Source organism: Heterodontus francisci, chromosome 1 (genome assembly GCF_036365525.1).
Source record: "Heterodontus francisci isolate sHetFra1 chromosome 1, sHetFra1.hap1, whole genome shotgun sequence".
NCBI lineage: Eukaryota > Metazoa > Chordata > Chondrichthyes > Heterodontiformes > Heterodontidae > Heterodontus > Heterodontus francisci.
The window spans coordinates 65,319,179-65,339,434 of NC_090371.1; the positions used below are offsets into that span (position 1 = coordinate 65,319,179).

General features: G+C 41.4%; 1 protein-coding gene across 3 annotated transcripts in view; it reads right to left on the minus strand.

Annotated features, from left to right (window-relative positions):
* Positions 1-20,256, minus strand: part of galt (galactose-1-phosphate uridylyltransferase) — a 93,643-nt gene that overhangs the window by 66,429 nt on the left and 6,958 nt on the right. For 2 of the 3 annotated variants that reach the window (XM_068031373.1, XM_068031366.1), the window contains exons 2-4: positions 12,448-12,617; positions 9,537-9,612; positions 2,300-2,348 (exon numbers count right to left, since the gene is read on the minus strand). In XM_068031373.1, coding sequence (XP_067887474.1) covers positions 2,300-2,348; positions 9,537-9,612; positions 12,448-12,555 — 233 coding nt within the window. In that variant the 5' untranslated portion in view covers positions 12,556-12,617. Of the gene's footprint in view, positions 1-2,299; positions 2,349-9,536; positions 9,613-12,447; positions 12,618-19,362; positions 19,644-20,256 lie in introns of all 3 variants that reach the window. The other variant, XM_068031355.1, reaches the window with a different exon arrangement.

Below are 20,256 nucleotides of genomic sequence, written 5' to 3' on the forward strand. Positions count from 1 at the left end.
TGTGGAAGGCTGTTGTTGGTTGCAACGGGACATTGACAGGATGCAGAGCTGGGCTGAGAAGTAGCAGATGGAGTTCAATCTGGAAAAGTGTGAAGTGATTCATTTTGGAAGGTCGAATTTGAATGCAGAATACAGGCTTAAAGACAGGATTCTTGGTAGTGTGGAGGAACAGAGGGATCTTGGGGTCCATGTCCATAGATCGCTCAAAGTTGCCACCCAAGTTGATAAGGTTGTTAAGAAAGCGTATGGTGTGTTGGCTTTCATTAACAGGGGGATTGAGTTTAAGTGCCGCGAGGTTATGCTGCAGCTCTATAAAGCCCTGGTTAGACCACACTTGGAATATTGTGTTCAGTTCTGGTCGCCTCATTTTAGGAAGGATGTGGAAGCTTTAGAAAGGGAGCAGAGGAGATTTACCAGGATGCTGCATGGACTGGAGGGCATGTCTTACGAAGAAAGGTTGAGGGAGCTAGGGCTTTTCTCATTGGAGCGAAGAAGGATGAGAGGTGACTTTATAGAGGGGTACAAGATGATGAGAGGCATAGATAGAGTGGATAGCCAGAGACTTTTTCCCAGGGTGGAAAGGGCTATCACCAGGGGGCATAATTTTAAGGTGATTGGAGGAAGGTTTCAGGGAGATGTCAGAGGTAGGTTCTTTACACAGAGAGTGGTGGGTGCGTGGAATGCACTGCCAGCGGTGGTAGTAGAAGCAGATACATTAGGGACATTTAAGCGACTCTTGGATAGGTACATGGTTGATAGTAGTATGAAGGGTATGTAGATAGTTTGAAACTAGAGTAGGTTAAAGGTTCGGCACAACATCATGGGCCGAAGGGCCTGTACTGTGCTGTACTGTTCTATGTTCTATTCCCAGAAAATTCTAGTGCAAGATCCCACAGAAATTAAATGGGCAAGGGCAACTCCAGCAAACTGCGGACTCCATACTTTGACCAGCTACAGCATGTTCTAAACTATCACTGAAAACTCTACCACACGGGCGAGAAAAAGTAGCAGAAAACCAAATCCACATTCTCCTGCTCCATGGCCCAATGACTGGTATAAAATTTTGCTCATCAGTTAATGTCTAACTTATTTCTAAACAACAGCATGTGGAAACATTGCATCAGCCTCCATGCACACTACAAAGATACCCAGATCAACCTCCTGAGGGGAGGGAACCATTTATAATTAGCTAGTGTAGCGGCCCTGAAGGAAAATTAGAGGCAGCAGAAACTAGACAGATAGGGATTCAGCACTAGAGGAAGTTTGTTATTGTCAACTGATCACTGCGTTCACAGACAAAAAGATAGGACTTCCAACATCAAAACCCCACTGCAGTAGTACAGCTATTAGGAAAGTCTGAACAGGTTGCCAGTCTCTTCTCTAGAAAAAGACTAAGAGGTAACCTGATAGAGTTCTTTAAAATTATGAAGCAGTTTGATAGAATAGGCACAAAAAAGAATTTTCCATTTGGGGGGGGGGGTGGGGTTCAAAACTAGTTGCCATAAATATAAAATAGTCATTAATAAATCCAATAAGGAATTCAGAAGAACATCTTCACTCAAATTATGGAATTCGCAACTACATCAAATGATTGAGGCCAATAGATAGCTGCATTTAAAGGGAAACTAGAGAAGTACATGAAGGAGAAAGGAATAGAAGGATGCATTGATATGGTGAGGGTGAGATAAAGTAAATAGAGTGGGAGAGAGTTTGTGTGGAACATAAATATTGGCAGAGGCTGTTGGCCAAATGGGCTGTTTTGATGCTGTAAATTCTATTTAATAGTATGAGATGAGAAGGAAATAGGAAGTAAAACGTAAATGGACACGCATTAAATTCATTTTATGAAAATATTGACTCTCATTATTGAGTGATCAAGGATGTTTTATAATTCAGTAACTGTGACTAGTTTTTCCCAAGGAACTACAGACCTTCAAAAGAGAACTAGATAATTATCTGAAGAGAAAAAATTTGCAGGGCTACATGGAAAAGGCAGGGGAGTGGGACGAGGTGAGTTGATCTTGCAGAGAGCTGGCACAGATACGATGGGCCAAATGGCCTCTATGAATTTATTACAGTCAGATTGGTTGTCAACTACATTCCATGATGTACAGAGGGAATTTTCTACAGAATGCTTTGTCAAGCAAGTTTTCTCTTCCTTCACTACATCAAAATACAATCACTTCCCTTAAAAGCAAAAAAACAGTCACTCCAAAAAAACAAATGTTGATATGAACATAGCAACCTTATATATTCACAGCACCTCCACTTTATAGATCTGCATAGAATAGATATTTACCAGACTCCTCTAGCAGCTTTTGCTTGAAACAGCGGGTGCTCACTGAGACCTAGGGATTTGAAAGAATGTACATTATTAAAGAAAAGGAGTAGGAAAGCACATTTACTCAGTATTTAGTCTATTATTATAACACCATTGTGACAAAAGTAGAGTATGTCGTACATGATTTACTTTTTGCCCTTTAGTTTAAAATACGTTCTTTTAAAAAACAAATCCCTCGAAATATACTTGAAAAGGTCAATATATTTAACTCAGGAGTCGAGGCAGCTACAGAATTATTTTATGAAATAAAAGGAGCATTCTCACTGCAAGTGTATTAATAATGCGAAACAGTTTGGTTGTTACAATATAAAGCTAGCATCATTCTTCACTGATACCAGAACTGGGCTGAATGACATTTCTCACTCTGGTTCATCTCAATGTCAGTTCTTTTTTAATTATTCGTTTTGTCACGGACCTGTAATTATTTTTCTCCTCGGATTAAAAACAGTGTGTGTGCCTTTAAAACTTTGTTAAAAACAGTGCACCTTTAAGGGAGAGAACATTCTGGAGACACAGTGTGCCACAGCTGCATTTTTTGTCACCCTGGACAACAGCAGGAGAGATAGAGGTAACATGGTAATGTTTCCACTTGGCTGTGTGTGGAACTGGCAGAAACTGGCTGAAACCAGTTAGTTCTGAGAGACTTTCCAGCGGGGCATACTGAAGAAAAGGAGTTGTTGTATTCCCTCTCAGAAAAAATTCTACAAGGAGCTAAAAGCCAAGTTAATCTCCTGAGTAAATAAGAAAAGCCTTCTTTGTCAAGAAACAATATCAGTGTATTGCTGTGTTCATCGTTCAAAGAACTGTTTAATGCTTGCTGCAGCCGAAGAGTTGAATGCCTATCTTCTGAAGGACTATTTTCATCAAATCCACATTAGAAGACCTTATCCATCAGGAACGTAAGCTACAAAAACTTACCTATTTAATTTAATTACTCTCAAGAGACAGCTCATTTTAAAAACTCCACTTTTAAAACCGGTTAACTGAGCATGTGTGTGTGAATGGGGGAGTTAGATTAAAATAAGAAGTTATAAGGTCTTTAAACATAGGCTTATCTTAATAGTGTTTAAGATTTAATTTTTTATTAAATAGTTAATTTGTTTTTGACTAAAGAGACCTGGTTTGGTCTGTTTCATTCCGGGGTTACTAGAGTGTTTAATTTGGCTGTTTTCCGACTGTGCGTGAAAGCTTAATATGCTACGAACTGTGGAGTGATGGGACTGAATTAACAGTGCGTTGCTCTTGCTGCGATCGTAACAGTTTCATGGGATGTGGGTGTCGCTGCCAAGGCCAGCATTTGATGCCCATCCCTAATTGCCCTTGAGAAGGTGGTAGAGAGCTGCCTTTGTGAACCGCTGCAGTCCATCTGGCGTGGGTACACCCACAGTGCTGTTAGGGAGGGAGTTCCAGGATCTTGATCCAGCGACAGTAAAGAAGCAGCGATATATTTCAAAGTCAGAATGGTGTGGGTCTTGGAGGGGAACTTGCAGATGATGGTGTTCCCACGCGTCTGCTGCCCTTGTTCTTCTAGGTGGAAGAGGTCACAGGTTTGTACGGTGCTGTCGAAGAAGGTGTGGTGAGTTGCTGCAGTGCATCTTGTAGATGGTACACACTGCTGCCATTGTGTGTTAGTGGTGGAGGGAGTGAATGTTTAAGCTGGTGGATGGGGTGCCGATCAAACGGGCTGCTTTGTCCTGGATGGCGTCAAGCTTCTTGAGTGTTGTTGGAACCACACTCATCCAGGCAAGTGGAGAGTATTGCATCACACTGCTGACTTGTGCCTTGGACAGGCTTTGGGGAGTCAGGAGGTGGGTTACTTGCCACAGAATTCCCAGCTTCTGACCTGCTCTTGTAGCCACACTATTTATGTAGCTGATCCAGTCAGTTTCTGGTCAATGGTAACCCCAAGATGTTGATAATGAGGGATTCAGCGATGGTAATGCCATTGAATGTCAAGGGGAATTGGTTGGATTCTCTCTTATTGGACAACATCATTGTCTGGTGCAAATGTTACTTGCCACAAGCTTGAATGTTGTCCAGGTCTTGCTGCATACGACACAGACTGCTTCAGTATCTGAGGAGTTGTGAATGTCAGTTCAGGTCTTGCCACCCAATTACATCCCATGTTTAATGCCAACATGAAGTGCTTTTATCTTGGCATCGATATTAAACTTGTAGAGCACGATACTTGTTTTTGAAAGCAAAGTTTTTAGTGTTGATGCCACATTTGCCGACAAATTTCAAATGCATAGTCGTTTGTTGGTTATGAAGTACTTTTGGATGTCCTAAGGACAAGAAAGGCACAATATATGTGCAGGTGATTTTGATTTCTTAATTCTGTTATTTGTTTGTCAGTTAACAAGACCAGGAGATTACAAGACATAAAAGCAGAAAGTGCTGGAAATATTCAGCAGGTCTAGCAGCATCTGTGGAGAGAGAAACAGAGTTAACATTTCAGAATTCTGATGAAAGGTCATAGACCTGAAATGTTAACTCGGTTTCTCTCTCCAGAGATGCTGCAAGACGTGCTGAGTATTTCCAGCACTTTCTGCTTTTATTTCAGATTTCCAGTATCTGCAATATTTTGCTTTTATTTTAGTGTACAAGACATCTCCTCAGTGAGATTATCAACAGCAAAGAGGACATACTAACTTCCAGATCATGCATGTTAAATTTCAGCTCATAGGAAGTATGAGGTTACCTGTGGAAGTGATCCTACACTGAGATGAGATGAACTATTTGTTCAGCATCCAAGTTGTAACAGCCAATTTTGTGCTAATGCAGAACTGCACAGTTATGAAAATGGAAAAACAAATCAATGATACTCATGAGTGCACTGAAGCAAAGAATTGCAAGATGATTCCTCACACTGTCTGGGCTTCACACAGTGTGTAGTGCAACTCCACTGAGCCACTTAGAACCTTTTTAAAATTTTATCTGAGAAAAAATGCTTCTACCCACTTTCCCACATTCAGAATGAGCCAACGAAAGGACCAGAAAAACATCCAAGCACGCACATTCTTTTGTCACATATCATAATATTATCACTAAGTCCCTATATTTGAAATAGAATAGGTTGAATAATTGAATGCTGAAACAGTTGCTTCAAAATATTAGACTACTGCTGAAATCAAAGCCCATTTACACTGGCAGTCAAAACACTCTCTGTAATGTTTATATCACCTTCAGTGCGACTCCTGAGTAGTTCCCTCAAGGTAGTGCATGAATAACCAAAATGACGCAGCATTAAAAATAAGAAAATCCAGAGTGAGAATAGGCTACTTGGCTCATTAAACTTGCTCCACCCAGAGTCCACATATAAGTATTTTATCATGGCTTCACACCCCATCCATCTGATGAAAACACTACTTTAGGAACACAAATTTCCTTCGCAACCTTCCCTGCAAAATAAAATTAAGCACTTTCCCTAACCATCTCCCCTCCACAACAGCTATCAAACCCAGCTTCTTTTAAAAGGTGCCATTTAATGCCAAACCAACTACCTCTTTTGGCAGTCTGTACCACATAACCTCTATTCTGTGAGGAAAAAGTTTTCCTAATCTGACCCTGGAACTGTTTTGAAACAAACAATTTTCTGATTTATCAACAGTCTACGCTTAGTTTATGTGTGGTATTTAATACAAACTGTTACGACCAGGTGAGAAAGGTGTCTAGGGTTCCCTCTCAGCCTTCACCTGGTCTTACTGTAACAGGGTTTAATTTTTAAAAACACTGTGTTTTTAACTCCCCCTTGGTGAATCCTTGTTCACTGCTTTCCAATTATAAGGCAAAGAAACCAGCACAAACAGGTTTTCATAGGTTTAAAGAAGAAAGGTTGAAATTTATTAAACTTAAACTCAAATTCGGTTAACACCTATGGATACACAACGCGACAATGCTAGCATGCATAGAGAAACACACATGCAGATACAGACAGAAAAGAGCCGAAGAAAAATAAAGTGAAAAAGTTTGAGGCAATCTCTGAAGAGGGTTTTTGTTAGGGTTCTTCGAGCTCACTGTAGAGTCCTTGATTGTAGGTAGATCTTGCTTTTCGTTGGGGCCCAGTTCGCTGTAGGAGACTTTTCTCTCTTGGGGTTCATGTGTCTTCACTGGATTTGGAGTTCCATGAGAAAGAGATGAAGAGCCAGACAGGACAGGTCTTCTTCAGTCCAGAAGCAATCTGCAGTCTCTGAGTTCAAACTGTTTGTACAATTCAGAAAAACCAGGTTGCCAAGCAGGCTAGTCACATGACCACATCTGTCTGTGGATTCCCTGGTCTTAGCTGACCCTGGAATGTCCCTTCTTACTCACAATACCTGGTGCTCAAAGTCCATTGTGGGTTAAATTGGATAAGGGAAGTAACCCCCTTGTCTCCACAAGCACTGTCTGTTAATATGCAAATGTTTTTCCAGCCAAGGGCCTGGCAATTTTTTAAACATGTCCTTTCTTCACTTTCTTCAATTAATATGCCTCATTCCTAGCAGGTGGGGGTCTACCAAGACAAAACTATTAATTCACTGTGGCATTGTTTACAGACAAAGGTTATAAATGTCAAACAAAAGTTGTCTCTCTCTTGCAGCCACTATTTCTTTACTCATCTCCTTCTTTCTGTCTTTGCTTGTCTTCCAGATCACTTTGTTTTAGTCATGCATCTCACACACATTCATTGTTTCTGTAACTCCATTTGTCTTAATTTGTTCCTACTCATTCCCTCTCCCCTGTTCTATTAACTCTCTCTCCTTTCCTGGGTCACCCACATTTTCTGTATGGCTGACATATTTTAGCTCTCTTGCTTTCTGCACGTCTTCCATTCATGCAATATGCCTCTCTCTCAGCTTTGGCTCAGTGGTAGCAATCTTGCCTATGAGTGAGAGGTGTGGAGCACCTAGGCTCATACTCCAGCGCAGTACTTCAGATGAGCCAAGGCCCCATCTGCCCTCTCAGGTGGACATAACAGATCCCATTGCACTATTACAAAGTCTGGAACTCACTACCTGAAAGCAGAGACCCTCAACACATTCAAAAGGAGTCTGGATATGCACCTCAAGTGCCGTAATCTGCAGGGCTACGGACCAAATGCTGGAAGGTGCGATCAGAATGGATGGATATTTTTTCAGCCAGCACAGACACAATGGGCCAAGTGGCCTCTTTCTGAGCCTTAAATTTTCGCCAAAAATTATTCCTCAATCAATATTGATAAACTGATTATCTGGTCATTATCACACTGCTGTTGGTAGGACCTTGCTAAATGCAATTTGGCTGCTACATTGTAGGCTTGAGGACTGCAGCCACTACTTTTTGTACTTTTTATATTTTTGCATTTTAATTCTGCCTTGCTTTGCTTTTGATTTTTTTAAAAACAAAATACCTGTATTAAGCCTGCAGTGAATTTTAAAGGTTACTTTGTAGACATTGGTTTAAAACTAAGTGTGATTTTGCTCTGATTAAGTCAAGTAATTCATCGATGATGTGATCAATGGTATATTAATAATAGTAATATTATTAATTGTGAACTTGTATTTTCCCCAATAACTCCTTCCTTTTATTTTCATGCTGGTCAAAGCAGGCTATGTTCGCAGCTGTTGTTTTGTCTAAAGTAGTGTTTTTCTCTTCTTAAAAATAATGGTTGTTTCCCATTGTTTAAACAGAAGTCAGTTCTGACAGTATTCAATGACCCTTGAACTACAAACCAGGACAATGAATAACCTTGCACATGAGGTAGTCCACTATGGTGTGAAGTCAGAAGATGAAGTTTAATTGATGGGACAGTATAACCTAATTAATGGCAGGTGAGAGACACCATCAAATGATGCGTCAACAGCCTGAACGGCCTCATAGTGCCTGTGAGAAGATTTCGATAAGGACGCATGGTTGTCAGATTCTTGGTCGTCAGACTCTTGTTTTGAGAAAGTCTGGATGGAAACCTCAGAAACCTGGAATGGAGCCAGAAATTGGACTTAAAGGGTCACAGCATCCAAAATTCAGGGCTACAGCTGCAATGAACCAGTCAACCACTGAAGACTGCAAAGAAAGGGACTTTGACGGAGTAACTGACTGGAGAGTCCACCCCCGTGCAAGGTTTTCCAGAGACTTGGTGCTGTATGTACCAAGGGGAATACTGTACCATTTTAGGAAGCTGTCATGAACAGACTAATTTGGGGTTATAGTAATGTGCCAAGCTTTTTTTTTCTTTCTATAGTCTTTTCCTTCCTTTCTTTTTAATGAAGTTATCTTTCTATCCTTTTTTATCATTAATAATTGATTAATAATTACTCAATAAAATTACTGTTTTAACACATTATTTGGTGTTGAATCACTCATTCCTGTTACATCTAGAGTATGGCTCCAACCTAAGTGAGACTCCGCTGGGGACTCACACGCCCTATAATGTTATAGCAGCAGCAACACTTCAAAAGGTGGTTAATTGGTTGTAAAGCACTTTGGGACGTCCTAAAGGTCATGAAAGATGCAATATGAATGCAATTTCTTCCTTTATTTCTCTACAGTTATCTCTCACTGCTCTCCTCTACCTCTCACCTCCTACAAAGACCTGAGGTCAGACTTAGAGCTCTGCAGAAATTATTTCATTGGTTATTATGAAGGATGGCAAGCAGTCATAATCTGAGATTGCCAGGGAGATTGATATGAGGATTTTGAAGGGAGTTTAGATATAAGACCCAATGGGTAGTGCAGGAAGAATGGAGAGAGGCCTTGACCCAATGCTAAATGGTTTTCCTGTCACTTTGAAATGGAATATTGCACTACATAACCCACCAGTACTAGTACATCAGGGAACTACTGCAATGAGCTTGACACTTGGGAATGGGATTGGGAGAAAGAGGTTAGGAAGGAAGATGAGGGCCAAGTTTGGATTCTGTAGCTGCACACATGGAATACATGGCCTGGGGCTAGTATTGTGTTCCTCAGCTACCACTGGGAAGGTGAAAACCATGGCTTGATCTAGTACTGAGAAGTCAGGGCTCGTATTTATTGCTGGGAGTGTTGGGATCCACAACAACAACATCACTAAGGATATGTGGTTATGAGAGAAAACAACTGCAGCTGATTAACAGAAAAATTCCAGATCCAAATATGAAATAACTTAAACTGTAGAAAGACTTTGGAAAACATTATTCAAATTAGTAGATGAGAACAGTTGTTCCAAATTAATTGGATAACATGGAGTTTAAAGTACCTGGGTCTGGAGCATCTGGTTGCAGGCTTGGGAAGTCATTATCAAACACGTACGTACTTTCATACTCTGGGTTCACCTTTACAATGTGAAATGAAACAAGAAATAATCCTCTGACATATCTATGACAAATATCATTCAAATCGTCAACTTTATAATGAATCTTTCTTTTAAGAGGTTAAATGCAAAACTCCTAGTCGAGCAGTCGATATAATTTAAAGGAACTGTGTGACCATGCAACATGAAATGTTGCAGTTACAGAAATTACTCTGATTTTTATTTCTGAACATGTTTGAACTTTTGAAAAAAAATCTTGCAAAATGAACTATACAAACTTATTAATCCCTCAGATTTAGCATGATAGTTATCCTGCAGGATTATACAACTATTTCAAATGTTGCATTCCAAATGTTTTCACAGTTTATAGCACAACCTCCCCATTCCATAAGACTTTTGATCCAAAATTTCGTTTCCAGTAGGAAGTGATAGATGGAGGGAGAGGATTTCTGCATCTCAACTTGTTCAATCAGAAACATTATTATGCAAGTGACATCTATAAAATTGACTATTGTCCAGACACACATTTTATTATTCACCAGAGTTGGCCAAGCTCTGTAATTAAAAAAACTCAAAGCCAGATTGTTGTAAAAACTCAAAGGTTCACGAACGTCCTTCGGACAAGGGAATCTATAATCCCTCTTCAGTCTGTCCTGCATATGATTCCAGTCCCACCTTGGTAATTGACTCTTAGTGCCAACAGGGTAACTAGGCATGAATAATAACTGCTGCCTTGCTAGCATCACCACATCCCAAGAAGAAATTCTTTCCTCCTCTCCCCAATTCTGAAAGAATAGAAAGAGATTTCCAATGGAAATAATTTAAATTTTCAATGTTCCTAACTTGGCATTTTTGAGTTCATAATTCACCTTTTCCTGGATCCTTGTCAAAGCATCAAGATCCCTTTGAAGGCAAGGTGGCTACATTTGTTCCAAATATTCCAAATGTGATCTTACGAATGAGTTATTATAAGATTCAAGCAAATCATTTTGTTCTATTATCAAAGCACCCTTGAGATGCATCCTTGTATTAGAATAGCTTTACTAAAAATAATAGCTAAGATAATAGCTGATAGCTATGCCATAACCTTCTACCTTAACTGATGGATAGACATCCGCTATGTACACCTTGATGAACTGAAATGGCATTATGTTCTGTTCTACATATTTAATTGTCTTGGCCATTAATTTGCTCCCATTTAGTTTGTCTAGATCAGTCTGAATGTTGTTGATCCCTCTACAGCTTGCTAATAGAATGATGTTATCAGGAAATTTAATTTTTTTTAATTTTTTTTAAATTTAGAGACACAGCAATGAAACAGGCCCTTCGGCCCACCAAGTCTGTGCCGACCATCAAGAGGAGGCGGTAGCATAGTGGTAATGTCACTGGACTGGTAGCCCAGAGGCCCAGGCTAATGCTCTGAGGACGTGGGTTCGAATCCCACTACAGCAGATGGTGAAATTTGAATTCAATTAATAAAAATCTGGAATTAAAAAGCTAGTCTAGTGTGACCATGAAGCCATTGTCGATTGTTGTAAAAACCCATCTGGTTCACTAATGTCCTTTAGGGAAGAAATCTGCCGTCCTTACCTGGTCTGGCCTACATGTGATTCCAGATCTACAGCAATGTACATTGACTCTTAAAATGCCCTCTGAAATGGCCACTCAGTTCAAGGGCAATTAGGGATGGGCAATAAATGCTGGCCTAGCCAGCGACGCCCACATCCCATGAACGAATTTTAAAAACCCACCCACTTATGCTAATCCTACATTAATCCCATCTTCCCACAATTCCCCTACCACCTACCTTCACTAGGGGCAATTTACAATGGCCAATTTACCTATCAACCTGCAAGTCTTTGGCTGTGGGAGGAAACCGGAGCACCCGGCGAAAACCCACGTGGTCACAGGGAGAACTTGCAAACTCCACACAGGCAGTACCCAGAACTGAACCCAGGTCACTGGAGCTGTGAGGCTGCGGTGCTAACCACTGCGCCACTGTGCCACCCATATTACTGTGCCTTGATCTGCCATTTATTAAAATTATTTGCACTTATGTATAGTGCTGCTCCTGTGATATGAACAAAACAGAATAGTCACTGTGTTTCAGTAAAGCCCAATAGTGGTTGCTTGTACTTTTTATACTTTATTCACTTGGACTAAAATACCCAGAATCCTTCTTACTTCAACTTTATTTTAAAACTTTGTATCTCAATGAGCTCGATTTTATGTTTTTGTCTAAAGGATGCCATGTAGCAGTATACCCAGCATGCTTTACCATAGCTATATTTGAGACAAAGAGAAACATCTGTCACAGAGCACCTATGACTATTCTGTGTTTCAGGCTGTCCATGGTTGCCCTTTCATTGATTTGTTATACATTGCAACTGCAACATGCCTTGTATGTTGTGGATGCTGTTGGCTAATTCAGGGATTTGCTTATCTGCCTTTTAATGGCCATTTCCTCCATTAAGGGATCCATTGCCTTCATTCAGGCATTCATCTGCCCAAAGGCATTGGCACCTTCTACAGCTGACCAATTATTTATTCACGGCCTCAATTTAACACCTGGCCTGACAACAGTAAACTCAATTGCATCAGAGGAAAATTGTACTAGCTTTCAGATTATCTGTTGCAACAACAGCCCCATGTAAACTAATTTCAAGGAGCCAGGTCTCTAGTCATAGTGACCAAGGACCTAATACAAAAATTAATCCTGCTCTACAACCAGAAACTCAATGGAGCAAATACTAAAAATATGTCTGGTACCAGGGTATGAAGTGTGAATGAAGTTTGTTAAAGACTAACACTAATTTCAACATCGTATCCCTGCAGTCCAGGACAGTCTATATGTTACCTCTCCATTTGCCCTCGTTGCTCCAGGACAGAGAGGGTTAGTTGGATCATGACGTGCAATGTTCACCTCTGTTAGTTTCTCAACCTGTCCTTTCCAAGGACGTTTCATCCGGTGAGCGGAGACCAGGATCCACTCATCACGGAGAGGGTTGTAGCGGATATGCTGGTGTTCTAGTTTCAGAAACAAATTGAAAACAATTGAGAACTAATCTCATTTATGTCTTTCTCCCTACTGACTGATTATGATCGCATTACCAGTGCTTCCAATAATTTTGTTTTTAATATTAGCTCTATATTTAGAATTTTACTGGTAGTCATCATCGAAAATTTAATCTGAATGGTATTATAGTCATTTGTTCACAAAGTTCATTCTTTAAAAAATGTTAATGATGAATTTAGCTTTCATTTGCCATATTTACATTTTCAAATTTCCACAAAAAAGTGTCATAATGGTTCTTTTACTTCTCATGCTACTTTTAAGGTCACGAGAAATAGAAATAATAAACTGTTTTTTGAATCACAAGTGTTTCTTCATCTGTTCACTTTTCAACATCAGTTCCAAGAGTTGTGACTGGTGTTGTTTTATTCCTAGAATTAATTTCAGTTTTAACCTAATCACATTTAGTTAGTTACAGACTTCATAAGAACTTTAGTCCTAATTCAGGAGGAAGAAAATCATCAGCTGTATAGGTGATTTCGTGCCAGATTTACATTTTCAAACTGGGTGAATTTGAGAACAACTTGCTAGTAGTGCATAGCATTAGTGATCTGTTGCATCTAGAATATACTATTAGAAGAGGGAAAAATCCTGTTAGTTACAACAACAACGTATTTATATAGAGCCTTTAATATCGTCCAAAGGTACTTCAGAAGAGCAATTATCGAACAAAATTTGACACCGAGACACATAAGGAGATATACCTAGGACAGGTGACCAAAAGCATAATTAAATAGATAGGTTTTAAAGAGTGTTTGAAGGAGAAGTAGAGAGGCGGAGAGGATTAGGGAGGGCAACTGAAGGCATGGCTGCCAAATGGTGCAGCGATTTAACCGACCAGAATTGAAGGAGTGCAGAGACCTTGGAAGGTTGTAAGGCTGAAGGAGGTTACAGGGATAGGGAGGGGTGAGGAAGTAAGGTTGATAGCGTTAAAAATCAAGGCTTTGCTGGACCTGTAGCCAATGTAGGTCAGCAAGCACAGGGGTGATGTGTGGTACAAGTTAGGATACAAGCAGCAGAGTTTAGTTGAGCTGAAGTTTACAGAGGGAAAGCCAGCCAGGAGAGCATTCAATTAGTCAAGTCTAGAGGTAACAAAGGCATGGAAATGTGTTTCAGCAGCAAACGAGCTGAGGTGGAGTGCAGGCGGACGATATTAGAGGTGGAAGTTGGCAGTATTACTGATGGAGAGGATATAGGGCCAGAAACAGGGTCAAACAGGTGGCCAAGGTTTCAAACAATCTGGTTCACCCTCAGACAGTGGCCAGGAGGAAGGTTGGAGTCAATAGCTAGGGAACAGAGTTTGTAGCAGGGAATGAAGACAATAGTTTTGGTCTTTTCAGTATTTTGCTGGAGGAAATTTCTGTTAATGTGGAACAAGCAGCATGACAAATCAGTGACAGTGGAGGGGGTCAAGAGAGCTGGCGGTGAGGTAGAGCTGTGTGTCATCAGCATACCTGTAGTACCTGATGTGTTTTCCGATTGTGTCACCCAGGGGCAGCATGCAGCTGAAAAACAGCAGAGGCTGAGGTTAAATTTTTGGGGAACTCCTCAGGTACCACTGCAAGAGTGGGAAGAGAAGCCATTGCAAGTGATTCTCCAGCTGTGACTGGATAGTTAGGAATAGAACAAGGCGAGTGTACTCCCATCCAGCAGGACAATAGAGGAGAGGCTTTGGAGAAGGAGACTGGTGTGGTCAACTGTGCCAAAGGCTGCAGACCAGTCAAGAAGGATAAGGAGGTATTGTTTACCGGAGTCACATTAAAAAACGTAATACTGTAGAAAGCCTTGGGGAGTATAGAAAGTGCAGGGGTAAAGTAAAAAAGGAAATTAGGAAAGCAAAGAGAGGACATGAAAAAATATTGGCAGATAAAATCAAGGAAAACCCAAAGATGTTTTATCAGCATATTAAGAGCAAAAGGATAACTAAGGAAAGGGTAGGGCCTATCAGAGATGTAAAAGATAAATTATGCATGGATGCAGAAGATGTGGCAGGGTTCTTAACGAGTACTTTATCGCTGTCTTCACAAAGGAAAGGGATGATGTAGACATTGTAGTTAAAGAGGAGGAGTGTGAAATATTAGATACGATAATCATAATGAGAGAGTAAGTCCTAGAGGGTCTGACATTCTTGAAAGTGGATAAATCATCAGGGCCGGATGGATTGTATCCCATGCTGTTAAAGGAAGCTAGGGAGGAAAAGGCGGATGTTCTGAGGATCATCTTCAAATCCTCACTAGATACAGACAAGGTACCAGAGGATTGGAGATCTGCGAACATTGTACAATTTTTTAAAATGAGTGCGAGGGAGGGACCAAATAATCATAGACCAGTCAGTCTGACCTCGGTGGTGGGGAAATTATAAGAATCAATTCTGAGAGATAGGATAAACTGTCACTTAGAAAGGCATGGATTAATCAGGGAGTTGTTATGGGAAGGTCATCACTTACTAACTTAATTGACTTTTTTGAGGAAGTAAAAAGGATTGATGAGGGTAGTACAGTGTATGTGGTATACATGGATTTTAGTAAGGCATTTGACAAGGTCCCACATGGCAAACTGGTTAGCAATGTAAAAGCCCATGGGATACAGGGAAATGTGGTGAGTTGGATCCAAAATTGGCTCAGTGACAGGAAACAAAGGGTAATGGTCGACTGATGTTTTTGCGAATGGAAGGCAGCTTCCAGAGGCATTTCACAGGGTTCAGTGTTGGGTCCTTGCTGTTTGTGGTATATATTAATGATTTGGACTTAAATGTGGGAGGCATGATGGGAAATTTTCAGATGACACAAAAATTGGCACTGTAACTGATAGTGAAGAGGATAGCCATAGACTCCAGAATGATATCAATGGTTTGATTGATTGGGTGGAGAATTGGCAAATGGAATTCAATCCGAAGAAGTGTGAGGTAATGCATTTGGAGAGGGCAAACAAAGCAAGGGAATATGCAATAAACGGGAGGATATTGAGAGGGGTAGAGGAAGTGAGACACCTTAGAGTGTGTATCCACAGGTCCCCGAAGGTGGCAGGACAAGTTGATAAAGTAATGAAGAAGGCATATGGAATGCTTTCCTTTATAGACCGAGGTATAGAATACAAAAGCAGGGATGTAATGCTGGAACTGTACAAAACACTGGTTAGGCCACAGCTGGAGTATTGCGTACAGTTCTGGTCACCACATTACAGAAAGGACATAATTGCTCTGGACAGAGTACAGAGGAGATTTACAAGAATGTTGTCAGGGCTTGAAAATTGCAGCTATGAAGAAAGATTGGATAGGCTAGGGTTGTTTTCCTTCCAACAGAGGAGGCTGAGGGGTAACTTAATTAAGGTGCGAAAAATTATGAGGGGCCTAGATAGAGTAGACAGGAAGGACTGGTTTCCCCTAGCAGAGAGGTCAAATACCAGGGGGCACAGATTTAAGGTGACTGGTAGAAGGATTAGAGGGGACATGAGGAAAAACATTTTCACCCAGAGAGTGGTGGATGTCTGGAATTCACTGCCAGGAACGGTGGTGGAAGCAGAAACCCTCAACTTATTTAAAAGTACCTGGACATGCACCTGAAGTGCTGTAACCTGCAAGGCTACAGACCAGGTGCTGGAAGGTGGGATTAGATTGGGCGACTAGTTTTTTTTTCAGCTGGCACAGACACAATAGGCTGAATGACCTCTTTCTGTGCAGTAACCTTTCTCTGGTTCTAAGAAGGCAGCTCACCACCACCTTCACAAGGGCAATTAATGCTGGCCTTGCCAGTGATGCCCACATCATATGAGTAAATAAAAAAATCTGCAGGAAGATGGGAATGGATTTGGGAGGTGACAACACATTCAAGGACTTTGGAGAGGAAAGGGATGTTGGAGATGGGGCAGTAGTTTGCAAGGGCAGTGGGGTCAAGGGTGAGTTTTTTGAGGGGGGGGGGGGTAATGATGGCAAAATTAAAAGGGAGGGGAAAAGTACCCAAGGAGAGAGAACCCCTTAACAATATCAGTTAACATGGGAGCCAGGAAAGGAAGTTTAGTGGTAGCAGTTTGGTGGGCATTAGGGGAGGTAATAGAGAAAAGAGAAACAGATCGGAGTTCAGGGCTAGGGCAGAGGAGAACCTTGGTGGAAGTTTGGCTTGGTGGGCTAGGGGAAGAGACAGAAGCAACAAAGACAGGTGGTGGAAGGTATAGCTAGGAGTGGGCGGGGGCTTCATTCAGGAGGAAGGTGTCATTATCCCTCAGCTAAGTGTCCATCAAGGCCGTGGTGTCGAAACAATTATCCACAATAAGTTCATGGATGGCAAGGGCCTTGTTCACAAGCGAATGTACATTCTGGAAGCAGGTAAGGAGCAAGGTAGTGATAGCTGATCCATTGGCAGATTCCACAATATCAGCACTGGGAGAGGTGAATGAGACAGAAAAGGGGTTGACAAGATTAGCCCTAGTGGGCGCGCTGGGCGGAAGGTTGATGAGAGAGTAGGATGTGGCAGTTGGGGTTATGGCTTAAAAGGAGGCAATGATGGGCCATTATGGGCCTTTTGGATATTGTCAAGAGGAGGAGAGAGATGTTGTGGACTTATGCAAGAGTAAAGACTAGGGCGGTGGTAGGAGAGTAGAAAGGTCGAGAAGTGATGAAGCACTGCGGTAGGAATTTGGGGGGCAAAGTACCCAAGGGAGGAATGAAAAATGACATGACAACAGGAATCAGGTGCCTAGGAGGGGTAAAAAGAATAAAGGGGGACTAGATGTGATGGGCTCAGGCCCGAAGCAACAGCCAAACGCACAAGCAAATGAACACAGGGAGACTCAAATTAAACAGGCATAGTTGCAAAGCAAGATTATACCCTGGTAATAAACAGAGAAGAGAGAGGAGACAATAGGAGGGAGTCCAAAAGTTAAAGTCAGAGGTCCCGTAGTGGGATAAAGTTGACATGGATAAAGTGGAATCAGCTTGGAGCATCGATGAATTGATGTCCAGCTTCAGACAAGGATATGGAGGGCCAGGGAGTCCAGAAGGTATTTAAAGGGTAGTTTATCAGAGGATGTGCTGCTGGTGATATTACTGTAGATCAGAAGTACCAGGAAGTGGGGTACAGAATCAAACTATAAGATCCAGAAGAAGTGACAGAGCAATGGGCTTTGGCCCAGGAGAGTGAAATTCTGATCAGGACCCCCACTGCAGCAAATAAAGCTGAAAAACCAGTAGGACTAGTAGAGCAGTCAAAAATTCAACAGTTAATAGCAGTGGTAAGGGATGGGATGGAAACTGGACAAAGTTACCTTAAAATTAGCACTGCACCCCTAGTCATATTGATCTTCCATATGAAAAGTAAATAAAAAATGTAGTGCAACTAAGGTGCCACATCTGAAAATATTGGAAAAGATATTAACTGATATAAATTAACTGGGGTATGGTGCAGACCTGAAGCCAATGGGACCCAGCGACATGTGTCAGGTTCGGGTCAGGTCGGGCCCATCTTCCGGGTCCGGCTTTTGGGCTCAGGTCGGGTCGGGCAGAGTCCGGGTTGGGCCGAGTCCAGGTCAGGTCGGGCTGGACACACACGCTAAGTGTTTTGCTGCTAAGTATTGAAATTAATAAAAACAAGAAATGCTGGAAATACTCAGCAGGTCTGGCAGCAGCTGTGGAGAGAGAAGCAGAGTTAACGTTTCAGGTCAGTGACCCTTCATCAGAACTGGCAAATATTAGAAATGTAAAAGGTTTTAAGCCAAGTAAAGCAGGGGTGGGGCAAGAGATAACAAAGAAAGTATTTGATAGGACAAGGTCACAGAGAATAACTAACCAGAAGGTCATGGAACAAAGGCAAACGGTATGTTAATGGTGTGGTGAAAAACAAAACATTAGTACAGAGAGGATGTGAATTGACTGTAAAGCACAAACATTAAAAAAAAAGTGGGTAGACACAGTAGAAACAAACTAAAAAAAACTAAACTAAAATAACCAAATAAAAAGGGAAAAACAAAAAAAACAAAAAAATAACTAAACATAAAAAGGGGGGCCCATCATGCTCTGAAATTATTGAACTCAATGTTCAGTCCAGCAGGCTGTAGCATGCCTAATCAGTAAATGAGATGCTGTTCCTCAAGCTTGCGTTGATGTTCGCTGGAACACTGCAGCAATCCCAGGACACAGATTTGAGCATGAGAGCGGTAGGGGGATGGGCGGTATTGAAATAGCCAGCAACCAGAAGCTCAGTGTCATGCTTACGGACCGATCAGAGGTGTTCCACAAAGCAGTCACCCAATCTGCGTTTGGTCTCCCCAATGTAGAGGAGACTACATTGTGAGCAGCGAATACAGTATACTAAATTGAAAGAAGTACAAGTAAATCACTGCTTCACTTGAAAAGATTGTTTGGGGCCTTGGATAGTGAGGAGAGAGGAGGTAAATGGGCAGGTATACCTTGGATAGTGAGGAGAGAGGAGGTAAATGGGCAGGTATGGTGAGTTATTCTCTGTGACCCTGTCCTATCAACACCTTCTCCTTTGTTATCCACCCCCCGCTTTACTTGCTTAAAACCTTTTACATTTCTAATATTTGCCAGTTCTGATGAAGGGTCACTGACCTGAAACGTTAACTCTGCTTCTCTCTCCACAGATGCTGCCAGACCTGCTGAGTATTTCCAGCATTTCTTGTTTTTATTTCAAATTTCCAGCATCTGCAATATTTTGCTTTTAATTTATTGAAATTTTAAAAACTTACCTGAGCTGGGAGTCCAGGACGAACCTGAGGCTGCGCAGTGAGCGAGTGACGTTACTATGACGTCATCACGCATGCGCTGCAGCTTCTTGCAGGTTCGGTGTCAGGAAGGTAAGTAAACGGATGGTCAGGTCGAGCTTGGGTCGAGTCAGGGCGGGTTCGGATCAGGTCGGGCTCGGGGCAAAATCGGAGGGACTCGGGCCGGGTCGGGCTCGGGTCCGCTGTGGTTCGGGTCGGGTTCTTTTTTCCCCCGACCTGAGCAGGCCTCTAGTGGAGTGGTCATGCTACAGAGCATGGGGGATGGAACAAGAACAGATTATTGACATTCCTGAGCCATATTGTGCAACACAATCACATACCAGTCACTTGCAAAAAAGTTTCTTGCATCACAGAGCATATTACTCATTTGATTGGGACAGGGGAAGGGATGGATCAATTTAAACATTGTGAATTTTTCTATTACACACCAGAATACAAACTTTAGTATTTTTGGCTTGTTTTCCTGCCAGGCTCCCTTTAAAAAAGTTACTCGTGAAAGAGGAGGGTGAGGGGAAAAAGAAAGAAAAAGGGTTAGTACATTTCTAACTTCGATACGAGTGCTAAGTATCCAAGCAAATGAAAGTTAATCCTTTAGCTGAGTTGCCTAACAAAACTAAGACAAATTCAATTAAATACATATACTGGGGTTGTGTGTGTGTATATATATACACATATGTATAAATGTACTGGTGAGGGAGCTGGCCAAATTGGTTAACTGGATGACTTAATGCATCTAACTGCAAGGTTTTTATATGTGTAGTGATTACCAATTCTGTAGAATATTCCTACAGCTTAGAAACTAAGGTTTGGTGGGTATAAACAATATTCATAATTAAATGAGTAATGGAGTAAATAAAT